Consider the following 19405-nt stretch of genomic DNA (forward strand, 5'->3'; position numbering starts at 1 on the left):
AGAGAGAGAGAGATTGCATTTCACTTGTTCTGCCTGTGGGAGTGTTTTCCCTCCAAAAGAGTGCGTATTTGCACATAAACGAGTGTGTGAATGTGACTCGAAGGCTTCTGTTTCCTCTCATGTGCATTACACTCACTCACTCACTCACTTTGGCAGCAGAAAAAAAAAAAGGGCTCGCCGTGGCACACACTGCTGGAGGTCTCTCCAGGGGGTGTTCGTGAAACACACACACATGCCCAAAAACATGCACGCACAGACACAGAAACATAGACACGCACGGATTCCTGCTGTCACCCCAGCCTACGCTGCTCTGATGATGCTGCGACGGTGGCATCGCACCATGGGGGGGGCACCATTAGACTCAGGGACAGATGGGCAAAAAGAGACGAATCATTGGTCCTGACTGACAACTTTTTTTTTTGCTGATTAAATGTTAGGTTGTGTACATATACTGTATGTGCGTCTTGTGTATCTATTTATACGCTCATGTGTTGGTATGCATGTGCGTGTGTGTGTGTGTGCTGTGCTTATCCAATTATTTTTGAATCTCATCTAAGAGAAACGTCTGTTGTTTGCCATCTGCAAAAAGATGAGGGTGGCAGACATTAAGGGAGAAGATCAGCTAAAGAATTCACATTCTTACACACGTACTGCATACAGATGCAGAAATACACGGATTGTTCAAATTAACACAAAAGCAATCCTGCCCTCTTTGACCTATGTGCCATTAAGGGGATAAATAGCACATTAGAGTTCAAGAAAACAATGTGACTTGACATTTTCTGTGGCATTGACAAATATAGATGCTAATACATTTGATATAAATCATGATAGGTTTGTTTAAAAAGTACAACATACCCTACCTCTCAATGGAAAAGAGAAATGAAGAGAAAATAGAGAAAGATAAGCAAAGGACAGTATCCTGCAGGGGTGAAATGATGAATGTTTCATGAATGATTGAGTAAGAGCGGAGGGGAGTTATTAATTATTTTGTTGCCTCTGGTAGAGGATGAACGTCTTTACATGGGGATTTGAACTTCTGTCCAGAGAAAGTGAGGGGGGAAGCGAGATAAAAATTTAGAAAGAGATTGACAGATTGTGATATCTGGAGACCCCCAAATTGCCCCTTATGATGAGAGATAATCAAAACATGCTCAACATTTTGGACAAAAACTGAGAGACCCACATGCATAAAAAAAACAAAAAAAACGATATTTTGACTAGTAAAAAAAAATTCACTCATCTCCCAATGCAACTTGTCCCCCAGGCCTCTACAGTGAATAAGAAAGAGTTCTTAGTCAACTTGCTTTGTTAAATGGAGTCAAAAAAAACATTGCTGAAGGGAAGGACCCACACTCACCATAGTCAAGGTTAAAAAAAAAGTGTTTTTCATAAGCCCTCCGCATGCAGCAGAACAACCACTGTAGAGAGAAGGAACTTATTCCCACAAGGACACACTGTTATTGTCCAGAAGCCCTGCAGTATAGATTAGAGGCCTTGAACATGAGCGCATACATTTGCAAACAAGCACATTTCAAGTGTTGGTCGGCAGCAAAAGTCTGCAGGAAAGATTGTCCACTGGACAGCTCTTCACACTGTTCATGATCTCCTGCTTGAAAGTCCATATTCAGTTAACAAAGATCCAACAAGGCTGCCAGACACACTGGCAAATGTTATTAAAAATCTCTTAAATTCATACACACATAGTAGCCAACAAAAGGCTGGCAAGCTAACATTGGCCCACAGGCGTACGTGTGTGTTTGTGTTGTCAGGCAAATATTGTCAGAGTGGATTAGAAGTCGTGCTGCGACCATATGGGTGATAAGACCCTTTCTGTAGCCACCTTCACGGCAAATCCCCATCAGTGGTCTGTCTGCACACACACAGTCCTCATTAACTAACACACACACACACACACACACCCACACACACACACACACACACACACACACACACACTCTCTACAGACATTCTTAACAATCTGACCCAGACTTAAATTTTGTTTCCGTACTTTAGAGCATAACAAGGTGTGTACAGTAACTGCATATCCAGAAGGATCTATTCACACTGGAAGGTGACCAAACCAAACAGACACTAACAAGATAACCAACCCAGACATGGACTTAATCTACCAGACCCTTACCACATGAAAGAAGAGGGAAGAAAGAAAAGAAAGAATCACGCAAGAAAGTTAGAAAGAGGAATGAAAGAAAGAAATGGCAACAAGAGGGAGAGGAAAATGAGTTGTTCATACCTGACTGCATCTGTAATATAAAATCCAATTTGGAGAGGCATAGACGTGAGGCGGGGGGTGGAGGACGAGATAAGGTGGGGTCCTTTTTTCCTGCCGTAGCCTTGTCCCGTCTTACACAGTGCATGCTTATGTGCACACACGCACGCACGCACGCACGCACGCACGCACGCACACGCACACGCACACACACACACACACACACACACACACACACACACACAGTCCGTCATCAACTCTGCAAACACTAAATAATGAACAGTACGGCGGCTGTCCCAGCATGATAAGTGACTGCCCTATCCTTCCCATTAGTGCCACCTGCTAGAAGTAATGATAATTATGTCACGTCCCTTCCCGTACTTTTATTGAATTCTTATCTATGAATAAACGAAAGCTAGCGTCAGAGTGAGAGGGAAAGGGAAGAGTTTAAAAAGAGATAGTGGCAAAGTCAAGCTCAAATAAAAATATCTGAAAATTCTCATTTAATTATTTTGCGTTGGAAAGAAAAGCTGCGATATGGAACAGCAAAAATAGTGCAAGTTCAATGAGCAATCTGAGGTCTGACGCAAGAGACTTGTGACCATTGCTGATAAGTCTTGAAGCCCTCTCTCTATCCCTCAAGGAAAGGAGCATCATTTACCAGAGCTCTGCCAAAAGACCTCGATACTGCAGTGAAGTTTCTCCAGAGTACTACAACACAATAACTACAAAATTGAATGAAAGAGCTGTATGAATATAGGTGACAAAACATGACCAAAAAAACTAGGTCTGACATCTGTTTATGTTGTAAGAACTTCGGTGAAAAGCTTTTATACTGCACATTTATACTCTAGTTTACACAAAAAAAAGTAGTAGTTTATACAAAATAAAAGATTAATACGTCAGTAAGTCAGTAACAGTCATTAAATGGGAGTAATAACTGCTTGATTGCTATCATATGATGTTAATAAAAATATATGGATTCAAAGGAGAATATTACAATATGCTAGAATCTCTATTAAGAGATTAAAAAAAGTTTTCCTGAAGTGATAATGAGGATAAAAACATCACTGGTAATGATAGGTGAGTAACAAGACCTTCAGAAAGACAATGTGTTGAATGGAAACACACACAAACACACACTATTTTGATCAGTGATTAATGATACAAAAGTGATGACTGAGCAGGGAGTGTATGAAATGCTTTTGAGAGTCCTGATTAGGGTAGGCATTTATGCGCACACATTCACAGAGGCAGAGCCAAGGATAATGAGAGCGTGTGTGTAAAGTGCTCTTTGACAACTCCAGTAGAGAAGGTAATGAGTGTGTGATAACACACTCAAACAAGAGCTTAATGAGGCACAGGTAAAAAGAGTGTTGCTACAGAGGTAGTGCAACTAAAGATGAGAAAACTTCATACACCCCTGACTGTGACCCTCCATAAAGCATCCAGACAATGTTGTTTTTAATCTGCAGTGTATTCTGATCAATAACTGCTTTATTGACCTGAGAGACTAGTAGCACTGTCTCCTGGAAAAAATGTCCATGATGTAATATTGCTCTATACAGTAATACACCAGTCAGTAGAGGATGTATGTTGTCTCAGAGGCTTATCGCCTGTTGCTTCCAGCTTCACTAAACCACCATACTTCTAATATCTGTTGGATGTGGCGTCAGCGTGCCGCTCTATACATTTATTGCATATGTCAATGTTTGTGTCAAAAGTATCTCAAAGTTTTGCTTTATTTAATTTCATCAACAGAGCGGCACCTTCAGAGATATCCAGTTAGAAAGAACATGGTGTTTGGGTAAATTGAGGACAATCCAGTTGGTTGGGTGATAAATATCAGCATGCAGTCTTTCAATCACTTTGCACACACAGTACAATCTAGTGATGTTACAGATTCTTGTCCATATGTATACATGAGTCCTTAATTATGCAAAGAAGTATGAGATTAGTATAAGTCTGTTTTTTTGCCAGGAGATGAGGTAAGGAGGTGACGTTCTTCATTAAAATTAAGCATTTGCTACAATACCACTCAGTTACATGGTAACAATGGCAATATGACAAAGGCACAAGTATATATAAAGGTCCCATGGCATGAAAATGTTACTTTATGAGGTTTTTTTTAGCATTAATATGAGTTTCCCCAACCTGCCTATGGTCCCCCATCGGTTAGAAAAGGTGATAGGTGTAAACCGAGCCCTGGGTATCCTGCTCTGCCTCTGAGAAAATTATAGTTCAGATGGGCCAATCTGGAATCTTGCCCCTTATGACCTCATAAGGTTACCTCCCCTTTCGGTGCTTTGCCAGACCAGAGAATTTGGCCCGCCCATGAGAGAGAGACATAATGGCTTTCAAACAAGCAAAGTGGCAGTTGGTCAAGGCCACACCCCTACCTTCCACCTTGCCCTGCCCCCCCCCCGCTCTAGTGGCTGTAATTCTGCACCAAGGCTGAATTTGGGAAGGAAATATGGTCAGATATGGTATTAGGGGACCACTAAGGCCTATGTAAAAGCCTCCAAAGAGCATCATGTAATCCATCCATTCATCTTCAACCGCTTATCCGGTATCGGGTCGCGGGGGCAGCAGCTCCAGTAGAGGACCATGTCATAAGACCATTAATTAGAACTGCTTGCTGGATGGTCAAACGGCTTTAGAAACCCTCTGCCCCCATACTTTTTTAACATCCAAATTGGGGTATCCCTCAATTTCTGTAACTTTCTAAAAGTGACAGTCTGACATAAAACCCATATTGCGCAGTGATTTTTCAGCTGTTCCAAGAAAGTATGAAGGGTTTGAACTTCTCTCTCAGGGTCTCTTTTTCATCTGTTACACAGCTATTTAGGTCACTTTTTTGTGTTTGTGTGTGAGAAAACTGAGTGCCAAACTATGAATACCTTTCAGGAGAGATTGTCTGAAAGTGTGCACGGTTTCCTCATATTTAGATGATTATTGTGTCTCGCCCTTCTCTATGATAGCTGGCTTTTGACCCCTTCTTTGAGTGTGTTCATCTAGAACAGCTTTTACTCTCCGACAAGGAGGGATAAAACTTTGTCCTCTTTAGTACAACCTTGCCAATAGACATGAGTTTGCAATGAAGTAAACTGACGTGGGCCTCAACTTAATCGCACCAATGATAGGAGATTCCTTTGCAATACCAGTGTGTTTTAAAATAATATATATATAAAAAATAGTATATATATATATATATATATATATATATATATATATATACTATTTTTTTATTTTCTAGTTTGACAGCCATTCAAAACCCATAACAACTTAAAATTAGATAGGAACAACTCTACTGATGACACAAATAAAGAACTAAAAGTGTTTACTTCCAGATTCCAAATAATGCTTCCCTTACTTACTGGAGGTATGAGGCAGGTTAGTGAAGAAGGTCTTAAGGCGACCAGCAAGCCACTCCATGCTCTCATGAAGGTTGGCCAAAGCCTTCAGGTCACTGACGTCCCGCAAGATCTCATTCTGGGGGATTAACTTGTCTCCTAGGTTCCCAGTCAGCACCTCCGACTCCTTAGCAAAAGCCGCACTGAAAGATGCGGAGAATTAAGGGTTTAAGAGTTTGTGTGGATAGAAGGATAGACACAATATATTGTTGGCAATGAAAAACATCATTTGACCATCACTTAAACAGCAAATGCTATTTATAAAAAATAACTGCAATCAAAAAGTACTAGGGAAAATATATTTCAGATGTGTATGAGGCATGACTATGAAAAACCCTGTAATCAGTCTACAGTAAGTTATTTGCAGAACATTACCAGTTATTGCTTTGCTGGTTGGACTCATAATGGCGGCTCTGCAGGCACAGTGAGTGGCACACATAAATGCTATAATAGAAGCCAATTTTCATGAAATAAAACATAATGGATGGCTGAACAGAATGGATGTCCAAGTGTATGTGTTTTCTATTTATAAAGTGTGTTCATTCAGTTTGGGTGTGTTAGAAAAGGGTTAAAATATAATAATACAATGCTCAAATGCACAGTATTATGGGACTGACTAGGGCTGTGACATTTAAAATGATGCACAAATGCCCAAACTAGATAAATAAAAACAAGACAGAGAAAGAGGGGCATGTCAGGAAGAACACAACAAAGTTGGACACAGTGTTAAGACAATTTTGTAGAACTAGTCACTTTAAAAGGAAGTAGTTGCTAAGTAGCTAAAACGTCAGTAGGAGAGAAAACAACAGGTGATGGAGACCAGTTAGAAGTGGAAGACAAACAGATGGCAGAGATTTAAAAGGGTGGAAAAACAGAGACTCAGATCAAAACTCCCTTTGAAACTATATTTACAGGCACTTGTGGTTTTGGAAGGATAATTGACTTTGGTGACTGCAAGAAAGAGGGAGAGAGAGCGGGGAAGATGGAGAACTAAATCTCAACACGACAGTGCTGCAAATACATGGCATGTGGACTCCAGAGTCAGCAGGATGCCCACAATATCAACCATCTTTGAACAACAAATTGGTTAAAACAAAAACACAAGACACAAAACTACATATACTTTATCATATATGCATGTGTTGCTTATTATTGAGGTTTTATGAACCCACAGGGTTGCCAGTTGTGCAGAAGCTAATGCCCCTTTCATAGTGATGAAAACATCTTTGGCTCTCAAATCAAACAGCCTTATGGTCTCTTGGTATCTCTGAGCTCTTGTACTGTGTATTTATGTGCTTGTGTGTGTGTGTGTGTGTGTGTGTGTGTGTGTAGGGGTTTGTGAGAGAGGAAAGGCACATACAACAGATTGACTTTCTTTGGCCACACGCAACCGATTTATTTATTTACTTTACTATTCCGCTCCAATGAGCTCCACTGTTCCCTGAAGAGAGCGCACATTCAAAGCCAATTTCGATAAGACTGCCTCCCCTCCACCTCCGTCTGCTCTCCTTATATTTTCCTATTTTGCTTCTCCCTCGTTTCCTTACTTCCTTCAGATAAAGGGTGTTTAAAAGAGCAATCATGACTTTTTTATGGTTGCATCTTAGTCAACAACAGAAGGTTCAATAATATGTGAATAAAGGAGCGAAGACGGGAGGGAGGGATTATTGCGCAAGTGTAGTGGTGTATGTCTACTCTTCCTTGTTTGTATGCGTAAAGCGTGCACCAGTGTGTGTGTAGTTGTAACAAAATTGTGAATGTGCACACAGTCAGACATATGCACATATGAACTAGTACATAATGTTCTCTGTGTGTGTATGTGTTTGTACCGAGTAAAGTCCTCTTCATCCTCTCTCTTCTGTCGCGTCTGTCTGGGTTGGGCCATATTTGCCCAGTTAGGGAGGGACTGGAGCAGACGACTGATGTCCTCGTCTTTAGACCAGGAGGCACTGATGGTGAGCTTCTCCTCACACTGGACTACGCCCCTGAGGACACACAGACATCATGAAATGTAGACAAACTAAGGCAGAAACAATTATAAAACATAACACACACATATATCCAACTTGTGTGTTGTACAAGTAGACAAAAATAATGACAGAAATAAGTAGAGGAAACTAGTTTTACTGGCTGAAACGTAGCATTACTAAAATTCTACATGCTATCATCACTATTAATACACTGTATAACAGCTTGTACAGTTTTATAGGAATCCGGTCATTAACAGGGGTGATGAGAAAATAGTAATTCTTACCTGCTGGTGGCGCTAGATAAAGTGTCAGGGAATTGGTATACGTTTCAGGGCATTTCAATAAAAGGTTGGGATAATAAAAGGCCGCTCCAGAGCCATGTATCTAGACTAGCTAAAAATGAGTTAAATGCAAAATGATAACAGTCATCCAGACAGAACAGCATCGTTAATAGTCAGGTAGTTGAACATGAGCTTCTGTACTAACATGTACAGTAGTATTACAACAGTAATCGACAGAAATTGGGGCAGCCTGCCAACATGTGTTTGCTTTGTGTGCATAATATGTTTGTGTTGGAGAAACTGCTTGGTTCTGCAATAAATATCATACTAACACCTTGTACAAGAGAAACATGCACTCTGGGGTCCCTCACACACACACACACACGCACACACTCTCTGAGGTTGACCTATGAAAGAGTCCATATGGGCTCCCAGCAGTCTGTCAGTCCTTTTCCTGCTTCTTTCTTCCTGTTTCCAGTTGATCACTCCCTCCCACATCCCTACATATTCTCTCTCTCCCCTCCCCTTTACCAGGTGTTCTAAAAAGTACTAAACATTCAATGCTGTGTGCCCTTCCTAAAAATGTACACTAACATTTCCCCATTACTTTCCATAAAAGCTTTGCTGTTATCAAGACTGCAACCAAACAAAAACAACACAGATTTTTTTTCCTGCAACAGTTTATCAATAAATCCAAAAAGACACTGAAACCACAACTAACGTTTTTAAATGCAATCAAAGAATGCTCCAAAGTGAATTTGTTGCAGACAACTGTACATAATTCAAATACTACAAAGAAAGTTTTGCAGTGGCTGTCATTGTCCAGTAAAACAGATTTCAGTTTATGTTGCAGCTGAGCCTCTTTCATTTGTTTACCTGTAGGCTGTGTTGCAGATTTCCTTGTACTCTTTGAGCTTGTCGCAGACCATCTCAAGGAACTGGTTGGAGTAGGCACTCAGGTCTTGCATTAGGCTCATTAGATCCTGGATGGACTTCTCCACTACCACTGTGCTCTAGAGGCAGAAACCAGAGGAGGGCAATGAGCATTTGGTTGGTTTTTATTTAGATATGAAAACGTAGAATTTTCAAGGAGAAAAACAGACAAAGTAAGAGACAGAGGAATGTATGCAAAATCTCAGTCCGATCCAGTCTACTGCAGTGCCATATAAAAGGATAGCTCCAACTTCACTTGTCTATCTGTCACCTGTGGCTGTACTGATGACTGGTGCTGGAGAGCTTGTCAGAAGTTGTAACACTGCATTGCTTGAATGGATGATTCTTTGTGTGTAAGTGAATCAGTGTGAGTGCACATATTTGTGTGTGTCTTAAACTTCAGTGTTGTGTGTGTTCTCAGGCTAAAAGTGTGTGCGCATTTGTCACAGTGCACCCATCACCAAGAGCACCGGCAGGGCTGTGACAGCAGCCATTACAGATTAGCCACTCCTGCGTGACTAATAGCTGGCCCAGGAACAGCACAGACGCTTCATATCCCCCCCCCCCCCCCCCCCCCCCCCCCCACACACACACACACACACACACAGCAGCTTCATATCCCCCCCAACACACACACACAGCAAACTTTTCAAAACATACACCTTCGAGCAATTTAAGAGCTCTTAAATAAGATTACAACTCAGTAGGTTCCAGTGTGCCTGCTCCTAGCACTTAACCAATCTATCCTACAGTACATCTCCATTAATTGTGATAACTTTCTATTATAGTATAGCGATAGCCTTGTCACTCACTCTGAAACAAGCTATGCCTTACGAAAAGCAGTACCATGGGTGAAGCAGAGAAATCCTGCACAAAGATACACAGACAGTGGATAAACAACGTGATTTCTATTCATCATTCAAATCTTCTTAATATTCATCTCACCATTCTTCCTATGTAAACTTAATATAGAGTTCCATTGTTTAGATGTAAAATTGAAGAATGAATGGCTTTGTCAAAGGCAAATAAAATGGAAATGATCTGCAGTCGGTGCAAACAACTGCAGGAGTAAAAGCTATTGGCAACTAGAGGCTAGTACTTTAGCGCTGCCAGCCAGAACCAAGCAGAAAAAAACGACAATTCTTTTTTTATGAATTCCATAATATTGAAGGCCAGTAGTAGTAGTAGCCAAAGTGTCTGAAAATACTGTAGGGGACAGTGGTGACTGTAATTGATCATCCAAAAATATGTAGCCCCTGATGTGATAGAATTATATTAATATTAATAGTTCTTAGTGTGTTTCAGTTTCCCCCCCCTCGCTCATTCTGTCACAAGCACACACACACACACACACACACACACACACACACACACACACACACACACACAAAAACTCCACTGAAGGAAGTAATGATCCATAGCAGTGCCCCTGCCCATGGAGTGCTAACCAAGACCTTGCCTCTGCCAAGGGAGCACCCTTTACTGTCTATGCCTGACTCCCTGTCAGGAAGAAATACACAGGCCCTGCAGGAGGGCTAGCAGCTAATGTAGCTCTGGCAGCAGCTACCACCACATCTTAGTGTAGGCTGGTCATACAGTAAACCAATTAAATACTATGGTTAAAAAAAAGGGTAATAAAACAGTGATAATAACATGCTACTTTTGTTTTTTTTTAATCCCTAAATGAAAATTCTATTGTTTCACTTGCCTACTCCAGAGAGGTCAGGTAAGGTCAGCATCGCTAAGGCTGAAAGGGATTCAGTGGGTGGCTCAGGAAAACGTCCGCATATAAAATAAAGGTAATTTCCGTCGGATCTTCCGGTGGCACCGGAGCAATCCCCTAAATGAATCGCCGCAAAATCCGTAAGAAAAGAAAAAGTAAAGCAAGATTTGGAAATTTGGAGATGATAATAATACCAATACTACTACTACTACTACTACTAATAATAGGCTTTTGTCAAAAAGCGCATGTGTTGTCAATATTGTAACATTGGCCATCCATTCTTGCTGCCTTGACTTTGACAACATTGAGCTCCATGCTGTAGCAGAAGAAGAGAAGAGTAAACAATGCATGCCCGATCCATTACTCCTGCTCTAACAAATGCTCTTGCGCTCAGGTCCCTTGTCTAATTCTGCTCATTTAACACAGCCATTTGTCTTAGGCTGCAGAAATCATTAAAAAGTAATCAAGGGACAGATTGAGAAAGGGAGGGCTGAGAGAGAGAGTAAGGGAGAGTGGTAGAGAAAGCCTGTGCCGCTACATCTCCTCTATCTTACTTGACCGTTACATAGGAGACAACATCCAATGTGGAGTATTCTCTGTCTAGCTTACTCTCTCCCTATCTATTTCATGTTTCAAGCTAAAAGGCCAACACACTGCACTACCCTGTAAATACAACCATTGAAATTCTACTTCAAATTATTGCATTCGCCCTAAAAATGAGCTTGGTTGCACTTTGATTCCACTCTTTAACAATGTTTCAACATAAAAGCATGTTCATCAGAGAATATTAGACGTGCACCTTGCAAATGGATCTTAAAATTTGTTGGAGTAAACTGCTGTTGTTTACAGTGAAATGAAGGCCATGGCCATAGTGGTCTAATGACAGCAACAAGACAGTCCTAGCACTCAGAGTGGCGTCTCAGCGGAAAAAGCTGTTAATGCAGGGTCATCACTACGGGAAACCACACTGAACTGGTGCTAAAAGTAGTTAGTTCCTTTGATGGAATGAGTAAAAAGCAAAATGCAAGGAAGGGCATTTATTAAGTATGAGTGCAGGGATGTAATTTTTAAACACTTGTGTTGCTGTAGTCTGCTGGCCAAATGTGAAGTCTTGTACTGAGATATAAAGAAAGGTACAAAGAGAAAGTGCATTTTATTTACTCAAGTGCACTTGCACTAACTAAGAGCATGTTGTGTGTGGATGTCAGTTTGTTTTATGGTGTTTCTGTGATGGTGGCTTCAGGTTTATACCGGAAACAGATCATTGGGTTTTCCCCTATTAAAATAGAGGCGTGCCTCTCAAGGTTGTTGGGGGGAGTCAGAGTGTTTAACCCCATGCTCTTTGCCATTTCATTCACACCCTGACCTCAAACCACTGACTCGTGTAATGCCTATACCATGCCATGCCATTCACATGTCTGACCAAGGATTGCCAAAATAATATATACTCAGCAGTGCGTATACACAACTGCACACACCCACACAAACAAGAACACATGCAAAGATAACCTATGTCTCTCCCCTTTCTCTCCAACACACACACACACACACACACACACACACACACACACACACACACCTCTCCTGGGTAAAGGGAGAGCTGGGCATGAGTGGGACATTGTCTTGACAGATCATTCATCAATGTCAAAGACAAGAAACACTCCCAAGACTCCCCCGACACACACCGGACGACCCCCATGCTTGTGATTGTTCAACCACATCACATGTTCCTTTGTATGTGTAGGCAGTGTGCTTTTTTCCCCACTGAAATGTGTATAACGTCACCAAAACAAAAAGCTAGCGACTGTTGTCTAAAATATAACTGAAGCCGCTAAACTTTCTTATTTCACTTTTAATTGACGGATTTTACTGCTTTCGAGATTTGGACTACGTTCTTCTGGACATTTAAATTAATGATTACATGACAACACTGCTCAACATCTATTGTTCATTAGTACAAAAATTTGCATTCTAACACACTGACATCAGTTCTTCCCTGGAAACCACCAATAAAGAGCTGTCACCTCTTGTCAAGAACAAGTAATCATCCCTCTGATGGACTGGCTGAAATAAATTATAACTTGCAAAGTATTTATATAGCAAACCCATAATTTTAATCAGTTTTGGGGTCAAATCTGAGGTATGCAAATTGATTCCTAGATGTCACTGTAGCTGGCTATCACAAAATGATCCATTTTGGGCAAGAAATAATGATGTACACCTTGATATGGCTTCAATGTTTTCAGTATGGCATTGAAACAAATTACTATGAAGTAAAGAGACAAAAACTGAGTATTATTGTTACAGATCTTTTCTTTTATATCTCCTATTATCCCTTCTCACTCAAAGCTTAACGCAGTGTTTGTAAAGTGTTCTAATTGAGATATGAGGAGCAATATCACACTTGGCTGATTACAGATGGGCTTCCATATTACACACACCCTGTTCACACCCACACAAAAACACAAATGCAGGGTGGAATATGACGCTTCTCCATGTGCCAATCCTAAGAATCATCCAATAGTTCAATTCAATACAGGAACCTAAAACTCAATATTATTTATCACTCCATGGTCCTCTGTGCTTCTGATGGATGTTAGAGAAATGTCTTTGCCATTCCCTATATTTATTTATCACACAAACTGAGTTAGGCCATCACTAGTTTGTGTGAGTGAATAAAAGTCTGTATAAAGTGAGAGAGAATTTATAATGCTGTTTAATACATTGTGTGATGTTCCTCTCTGTGTCCCATTAAAGCTCATAAAGAGCCACTGTGTTAGTGCAGACCTCATGATACCGTACACAGACACATGTGCACAGACAGAAACACACCAGGCCTGTGCTCAAAGCAACACAAAGCTTGTTATTTGCAAATTCAGGGCATTAACTTGCTTCTTAAAATTCAAGCTGCAACTTTTATCAGGTGCCCGCAGCCAAAACCTTCCTTCCTACATTCTTCCAAACCAAAGGGCATGTTTGTGGTAGAGCTGACATTTCAACTTCTCTCTCTCTCACTGACTCACTCAATCCGAAGGCAAAGATGATGTCTTGTTACACGCAGAGTCTCTGTCAGGGGTAGCGCTGCATGGTGTGAACCTGTACTACCTTAGGCTGCAGTTGGTGAGGCTGTTTTCTACACTTGTTTAAATGCTTCCTCTTTCACTGCACACAAGACAATCACACACACACGCACGCACGCATGCACATATTTATATAAATATATAAACAGCATAAAAGAAAAACTATGAAACATGGAACATAACCATGGCGGAGGCAGTTTGGAGGCCCAGGGCAGCTGGGCGCGAGCCTGAGGAGTGTATGTGTTCGGTGTGAGATAACCAGATGAATGTGGGTGGTGAGGGGATTGTTACACCTTGAGGCAGAAGAGAAAAAAAAGGCTTTGAGATGACAACAGTCTTGGAAATTATCAGGATTTAAGTCAATTTAATAGAAAAAAAGTGACTTCTTCTACAATATTGTATCAGAGCAAATAGCTTGTCAAAAAAGACCATTCCATATTGTAGTGTGTGACATATGGTTATGTACGTATTATTTAAAGATTTGCTCCTGTAATCTTCCTACAGATGAATAGATGAATCTAAAAACATTTGAAACTGGACCAATCTTCTGCTAAATAACACAAAGTTAATTAATTCCTCAAATTATAATTTTCCAGTTAATTGACTAAGAATAAACAGTCAGACAGAGACGCTAGCACAAGATGATGTACATGTACTGAAGAGTTTAATCTAATTGATTTCTAATTAAATGAATCAACATTTCTCATGTGATGGGACATAATATGGCAAAGGTACTTCAGTAGCCTCCGACCTTTAGTACCTACAACACTGACTACCATTTAAAGTCCGAACTATTTAGGTTCTGACCATTTAGGAGTCAGAACTAAACAGGGTGAAGCAGCTTTCAGTTTCTATGCTCCTCATATCTGGAACAAACTCCCAGAAAGCTGCCGGTCCGCTGCTACTCTCGGTTCTTTTAAATCAAGGTTGAAGACCTTTCTTTTTGATGTTGCCTTTCTTTAAATGACTGCTCATTTCTTTAAATTTCTTATGCTGCACTGTAACTTTTATTCTTGTATTTTATGTGTCTTAATGTTTCTATTTTGTTTTAAACTGTCTATTCATGTGTTTTATCGGTTTCTAATGCTTATGATTTTTAACTGTTTGTACCTGTGTTTTATTTGCTTAACTGATTTTGTGTAAAGCACTTTGAATTGCCCTGTTGCTGAAATGTGCTATACAAATAAAGCTGCCTTGCCTTGCCTAAAGTCAATGGCATTTGCAGCAAAAAGTTAAATTGTTGTAAACTTTGACTTTCACTCTGTGCTATTTACTGAGAGTAAAAAAAAAAAAAAAAAGAGTAATTTATGTATGCACTGCTGTGTCACTAAATGATAGAGCTAAAATGGCGGAGCTAATGAAGGTAAATGGGAAATTTGTACGCAATGATTAGCCCAATATCAATATCAAATCCGGTGAAGATCAGCGTAATTATGTCCAAGTTAAGGGCATTCCGTTGGTGCTCTTGCACTTCAGTACTTGGGCCCTAATTAATCAAACAAAATAACAATATACAGCAACGAAAAATCTTAAGAATTCTCCTTTCATCCCACAACAAACTCTTGTTGACCTTCTTCTTGAAGAACAGGAGAGTGGATCTGACCAGTTTGAGATACTAAACATCATTGAGGCTTGAGTAAAGCCAACAGGAGAACATATAATCAAAATCACCTGGAAACCACCATATTTCTTTAGTGATTACAACTTTGTCTCTCTTGGTAGTTAAGGAAACGGGGATTGTACGGGCTCATTTCAAGTACAGACGAAATTGCTGCGAGTAAAAGTGTTATTTTTTATTGAGGTGCCTCATTGCTTGATAATTCTTAACGGTTGTTGTGTTTGTTTGTTTTTTTATTTATTTAACGTTAACAGGCCTATTTTCGAAGAATTACAATGGGTGTTTTGCAGATTTGTGCAAAAAACGTGGGAATAACTTTTGTTCGTGATAATGTTTGTGCTGTGTGTCTGTGGTGAATGTGTGTGTATATGTGTATACAAAACACCCTAATACCCTCTTTCCTCCCTTCTTCTACTCTCATTTTAGTCCCAATCACAGGGCACGGCTGATGCAGCCAACAGCTGTATTGTGTTGTGATTGCAGTGTCTGTTGAAGAGAGCAGGGTGCTGAGCGTCTCCCCAATAAAGAGAACACCCCCCCATTCTTCACTGTATGTGTATGTGTGTGTGTGTGTGTGTGTGTGTGTGTGTGTTTGTCTATACATGTGTGTGTGTGCGATGGTGGGGTGTTTGTGGGGGCAGCAGGGAGCCAATCAACAGGAAGCGATCAGCCCCCCGCAAATAAACATTGCCTACACACATCATCGCAAATAAAAAGGTCAGTGTCATTACAGTTACTGGAAGTAGATGCGCGAGTGTGTGTGCATGCACGACTAACACATGTATGTGTGTATGCCTGTTTCCACCCTCCTCTCTCACAAAGCTACATATGAATATGAAATTTAAAAGGTCAACATCATTAGCAGGCCATTGGCAGCTGAACTTATCTGCAATACAGTCAGCTGACGGAGTGTGAATGATATCAGTCTTTATGAGGCTCCAGAACAGTCTGCCAACAATCACCACAAAACATGCAAATACATGCACGAATGAAATAATGAATGCAGGGACACTCTTACAAAAGTAGTCTAGTTAGCAGGTATTGTTTGGAGAAACTGGGGGGACAAAGCTGAATGAGATTGGAAAGCGAGGACTAATGCGTGTGTAATGTAATTATGGCTCTGATGTGGTCTTGCAGTTAGCTTGATACAACAATCGTCTGGAGAGAGAAAATAGGTTGCCTATTAGTAGTTTTGGTGAGTTGTCTTATTGTATTTGTGTGAAGCTGCATGTGCACATTGGGTGTATGCTTGTATGTTAGTGTGTAACAAAGTGAGCGTGTAAAGGGGACATCAGGGGGTTCCACCAAGATTAATGGAGCCAATCTCCAGAGCTATCCAGCAGAGTGACCATACTCTCCCTATCCTACTTTCGTCTTCTATTCTATTCTCGTTCTCACTCTCGCTCCCCCTCTGCCGTTTTCCCTCCGATCTAACTCTAATTAAATGAATCAATCAGTGGCAACACCAAAGCTGGACAGATAGCATTGCACTGCTAGAGCTGCCAGCGTATACACTGGTGTGCTACTACTGTATACTGCTGGATTAATGGTAGAAAACAAAAAGGAAAAAGAAATTCCTGGTTTGGTTGCCTTTCTACTTTCCTAAACACCACTGCTCCTCCAAAGACATGTCAGCCCTAGCTATGCTATCACACAGACACATTTTTCCCAATGAACCATATACTTTCCATGTCAGCCCTTATCTCATGCTTCTAGTGGACAATATATAGCCAGTGTCTCATAATCATATAATTATATCAAAATGCCAGATTCAACACCGCTGTGGCATAGTGATAGGCAAATAATTGCCCATATCGATATTATTTATTAACCTAATTCCAGACTGTATGGGTATTGCTTATTATGGGCTGTTTAAGCATTGATATTCACCTTGACCCCTGTACGGTATTTCCACAAAGTCACATTTCTACTGGTGAGATATCACTTACAAAGGGTCAAAGAATTCATATAGCATAAATGTATATAATAATATGGGTCCACTTCTAAAGTTAATGCTATGGAAATGCAGTTATAAATATTCTCTTCCTGGTGCAAGAGGGCAGCAAATATAGACCAGGGTTTAAACTATCACATATCATACAGAGGAGGTACAGAAAACAATATATACTATATGTAGCTATGCATACATATAAAAGCTGTGTATTCATGAGTCTTTCTATCTATGTGCACTTGCATACATACATGTGCGCCATTACATTTCTGCTTGGCTTTAAACTCCTCAGCTCTATTCCAGAACATACAGACCACACATGCTGAATGCTAAAGTCTTCCTTCCATTTGTCGAACTATTGCACACATCAGTAGTGTGTGCTTCAGTGGTTACAGAGAGCAGATGTGCCTAACAAATGTGTTCCCCTATGGTTTTCCGTATATAGCTCCAGCCAAGGTGTATGAGAGACCGTGTTTAATGTGGTGTAGCAATATTGAGCTCTCTCCCGATCGTCAACCACGGTGGCTGCAATGCCAGAGGTATGTGTCTCCGTCTGATAACACCTGGAACAGAAAGTATCATGGCACTTTAAGGGAGCACATACAGTAAATGTGCACACGAACATGATTGAACTCAAAACTCTGCATTGATTGTGAACATAAAGACACACAGCCAGCCACAACCACATCTGCTCCATTATTAGAAACTCTAGCAACCATTATATAGTACTGTCACTATAATTTAATTATCCATTGCAGTCACAGAGTCGGTAGATTCACCACCTGGCCAGTTAGAATCTCACAACATAAATTATGTTGTGCTAAAAACCCTGTTTAAAAGCCTGCTTTTGGTATACCTTAATTCTGTATGTAGATTTGTATTTTGAGGTGTCCATACAGAACTCATCATTGTTTAATGTATGAATCACTTAACTGGCTACAGCCTAAATATAGGAGGCGCTGTCACTGGGTTAAATTAATCTTTAAATGTAATAATTTCCTATGTCCTTCCTACTTAACAGTTTTTGGTTCTATGTAGAATCCCATACCCACTCTGACATATGCAATATAACTTTGTTCCCTGAATTGTCAAAGAAGTTGGGTGAAGATCATTCAAATATGAAGCTCCTTCAGATTGGAATAATCTCCACCACTTACCGCTGCTTCAGGACATCTTCATTTTCTCATCTTAATCTTAATTTTTTTTTTTTTATGTTTAAAGTTTATTTGTGCTGAAGACAAACTGCTTTAATGGCTGTTTATTTTGATGGAATTGATTGATTATCCGGGTTATTATTATATCTTATTTCTTTTTTGATGGGTGTGTGGGTGAGAGAGTGTGAGAAGAGCGTTTGTAAGTATGTAGTTGTAGTTTCTATAAGTTCTGTAAGTTTCTGTTGTTATGCAATGCTATCCTGTAATGCTATCCTGTAATGCTATCCTATCCAATAAATTCCAATTCAAACTTTAGTTAATACTTTTAGGTTATAAATGTGTCGACCACCATTATCAAAAGCTCTCATGGCAACTAAATGAATAAAAACTACACACTGAGGAAGAGCACAATCAAAGAAAACAGTGGGAAGGCTCTCAAATTGGAGACCCAAAACACAACCACACACAAATAGCAAAACAGATTCGCATAGACACAAATACACACATAAATAAGTACCGAAAACACACAGAAATGCCATCCTTACACTAGAATGTGAATGGCAGAAGAAGAAATAGAAGAACGCAAGGCTCTTTTATTTAGCCCAATTAAAAAAGGCAAAAAGCCCAAACAAAAGGAGTGTTTTATTGCACTCCCCAATATCAGCAGTAAGGCTCATTAGCCACAGCAGCATAATTAGCAAGATGCCGCACTGCTCGTTAAGGAGGGGCCCGGGCCGTAAACAAACCCTGCTGAACTCCAAACGCCCACAGTCTCTCTCTCTCTGTAATGATCTGCCACCGCTGTTCCCTCCCTGTGAGACAACCAGGCGCACAGACAGAAAGGCTCTGACAGAAAACACACACACACACACACACACACACACACACACACACACACACACACACACACACACACACGTCCGCTGGCTACACCAACAGCCACAGCATAGACAAACAACATCTTTGGGTAACAATCTTTCTTGACATCCGCATGGACAAATACCTGTGAAAAAATAAGTGTGCATGCGAAACGCACAATTTTACAATATTAT

The 19405-nt window shown here is 40.4% G+C and overlaps 1 protein-coding gene across 1 annotated transcript in view; it reads right to left on the reverse strand.

The window, feature by feature from the left end:
* The window catches only part of exoc4 (exocyst complex component 4), a 115106-nt gene that overhangs the window by 20974 nt on the left and 74727 nt on the right, over positions 1–19405 (reverse strand). The window contains exons 14-16 of the mRNA XM_034863444.1: positions 8771–8907; positions 7473–7628; positions 5608–5786 (exon numbers count right to left, since the gene is read on the reverse strand). Coding sequence (XP_034719335.1) covers positions 5608–5786; positions 7473–7628; positions 8771–8907 — 472 coding nt within the window. The remainder of the gene's footprint in view (positions 1–5607; positions 5787–7472; positions 7629–8770; positions 8908–19405) is intronic.

The sequence above is a fragment of the Etheostoma cragini genome, chromosome 23 (assembly GCF_013103735.1).
Source record: "Etheostoma cragini isolate CJK2018 chromosome 23, CSU_Ecrag_1.0, whole genome shotgun sequence".
Lineage (NCBI taxonomy): Eukaryota > Metazoa > Chordata > Actinopteri > Perciformes > Percidae > Etheostoma > Etheostoma cragini.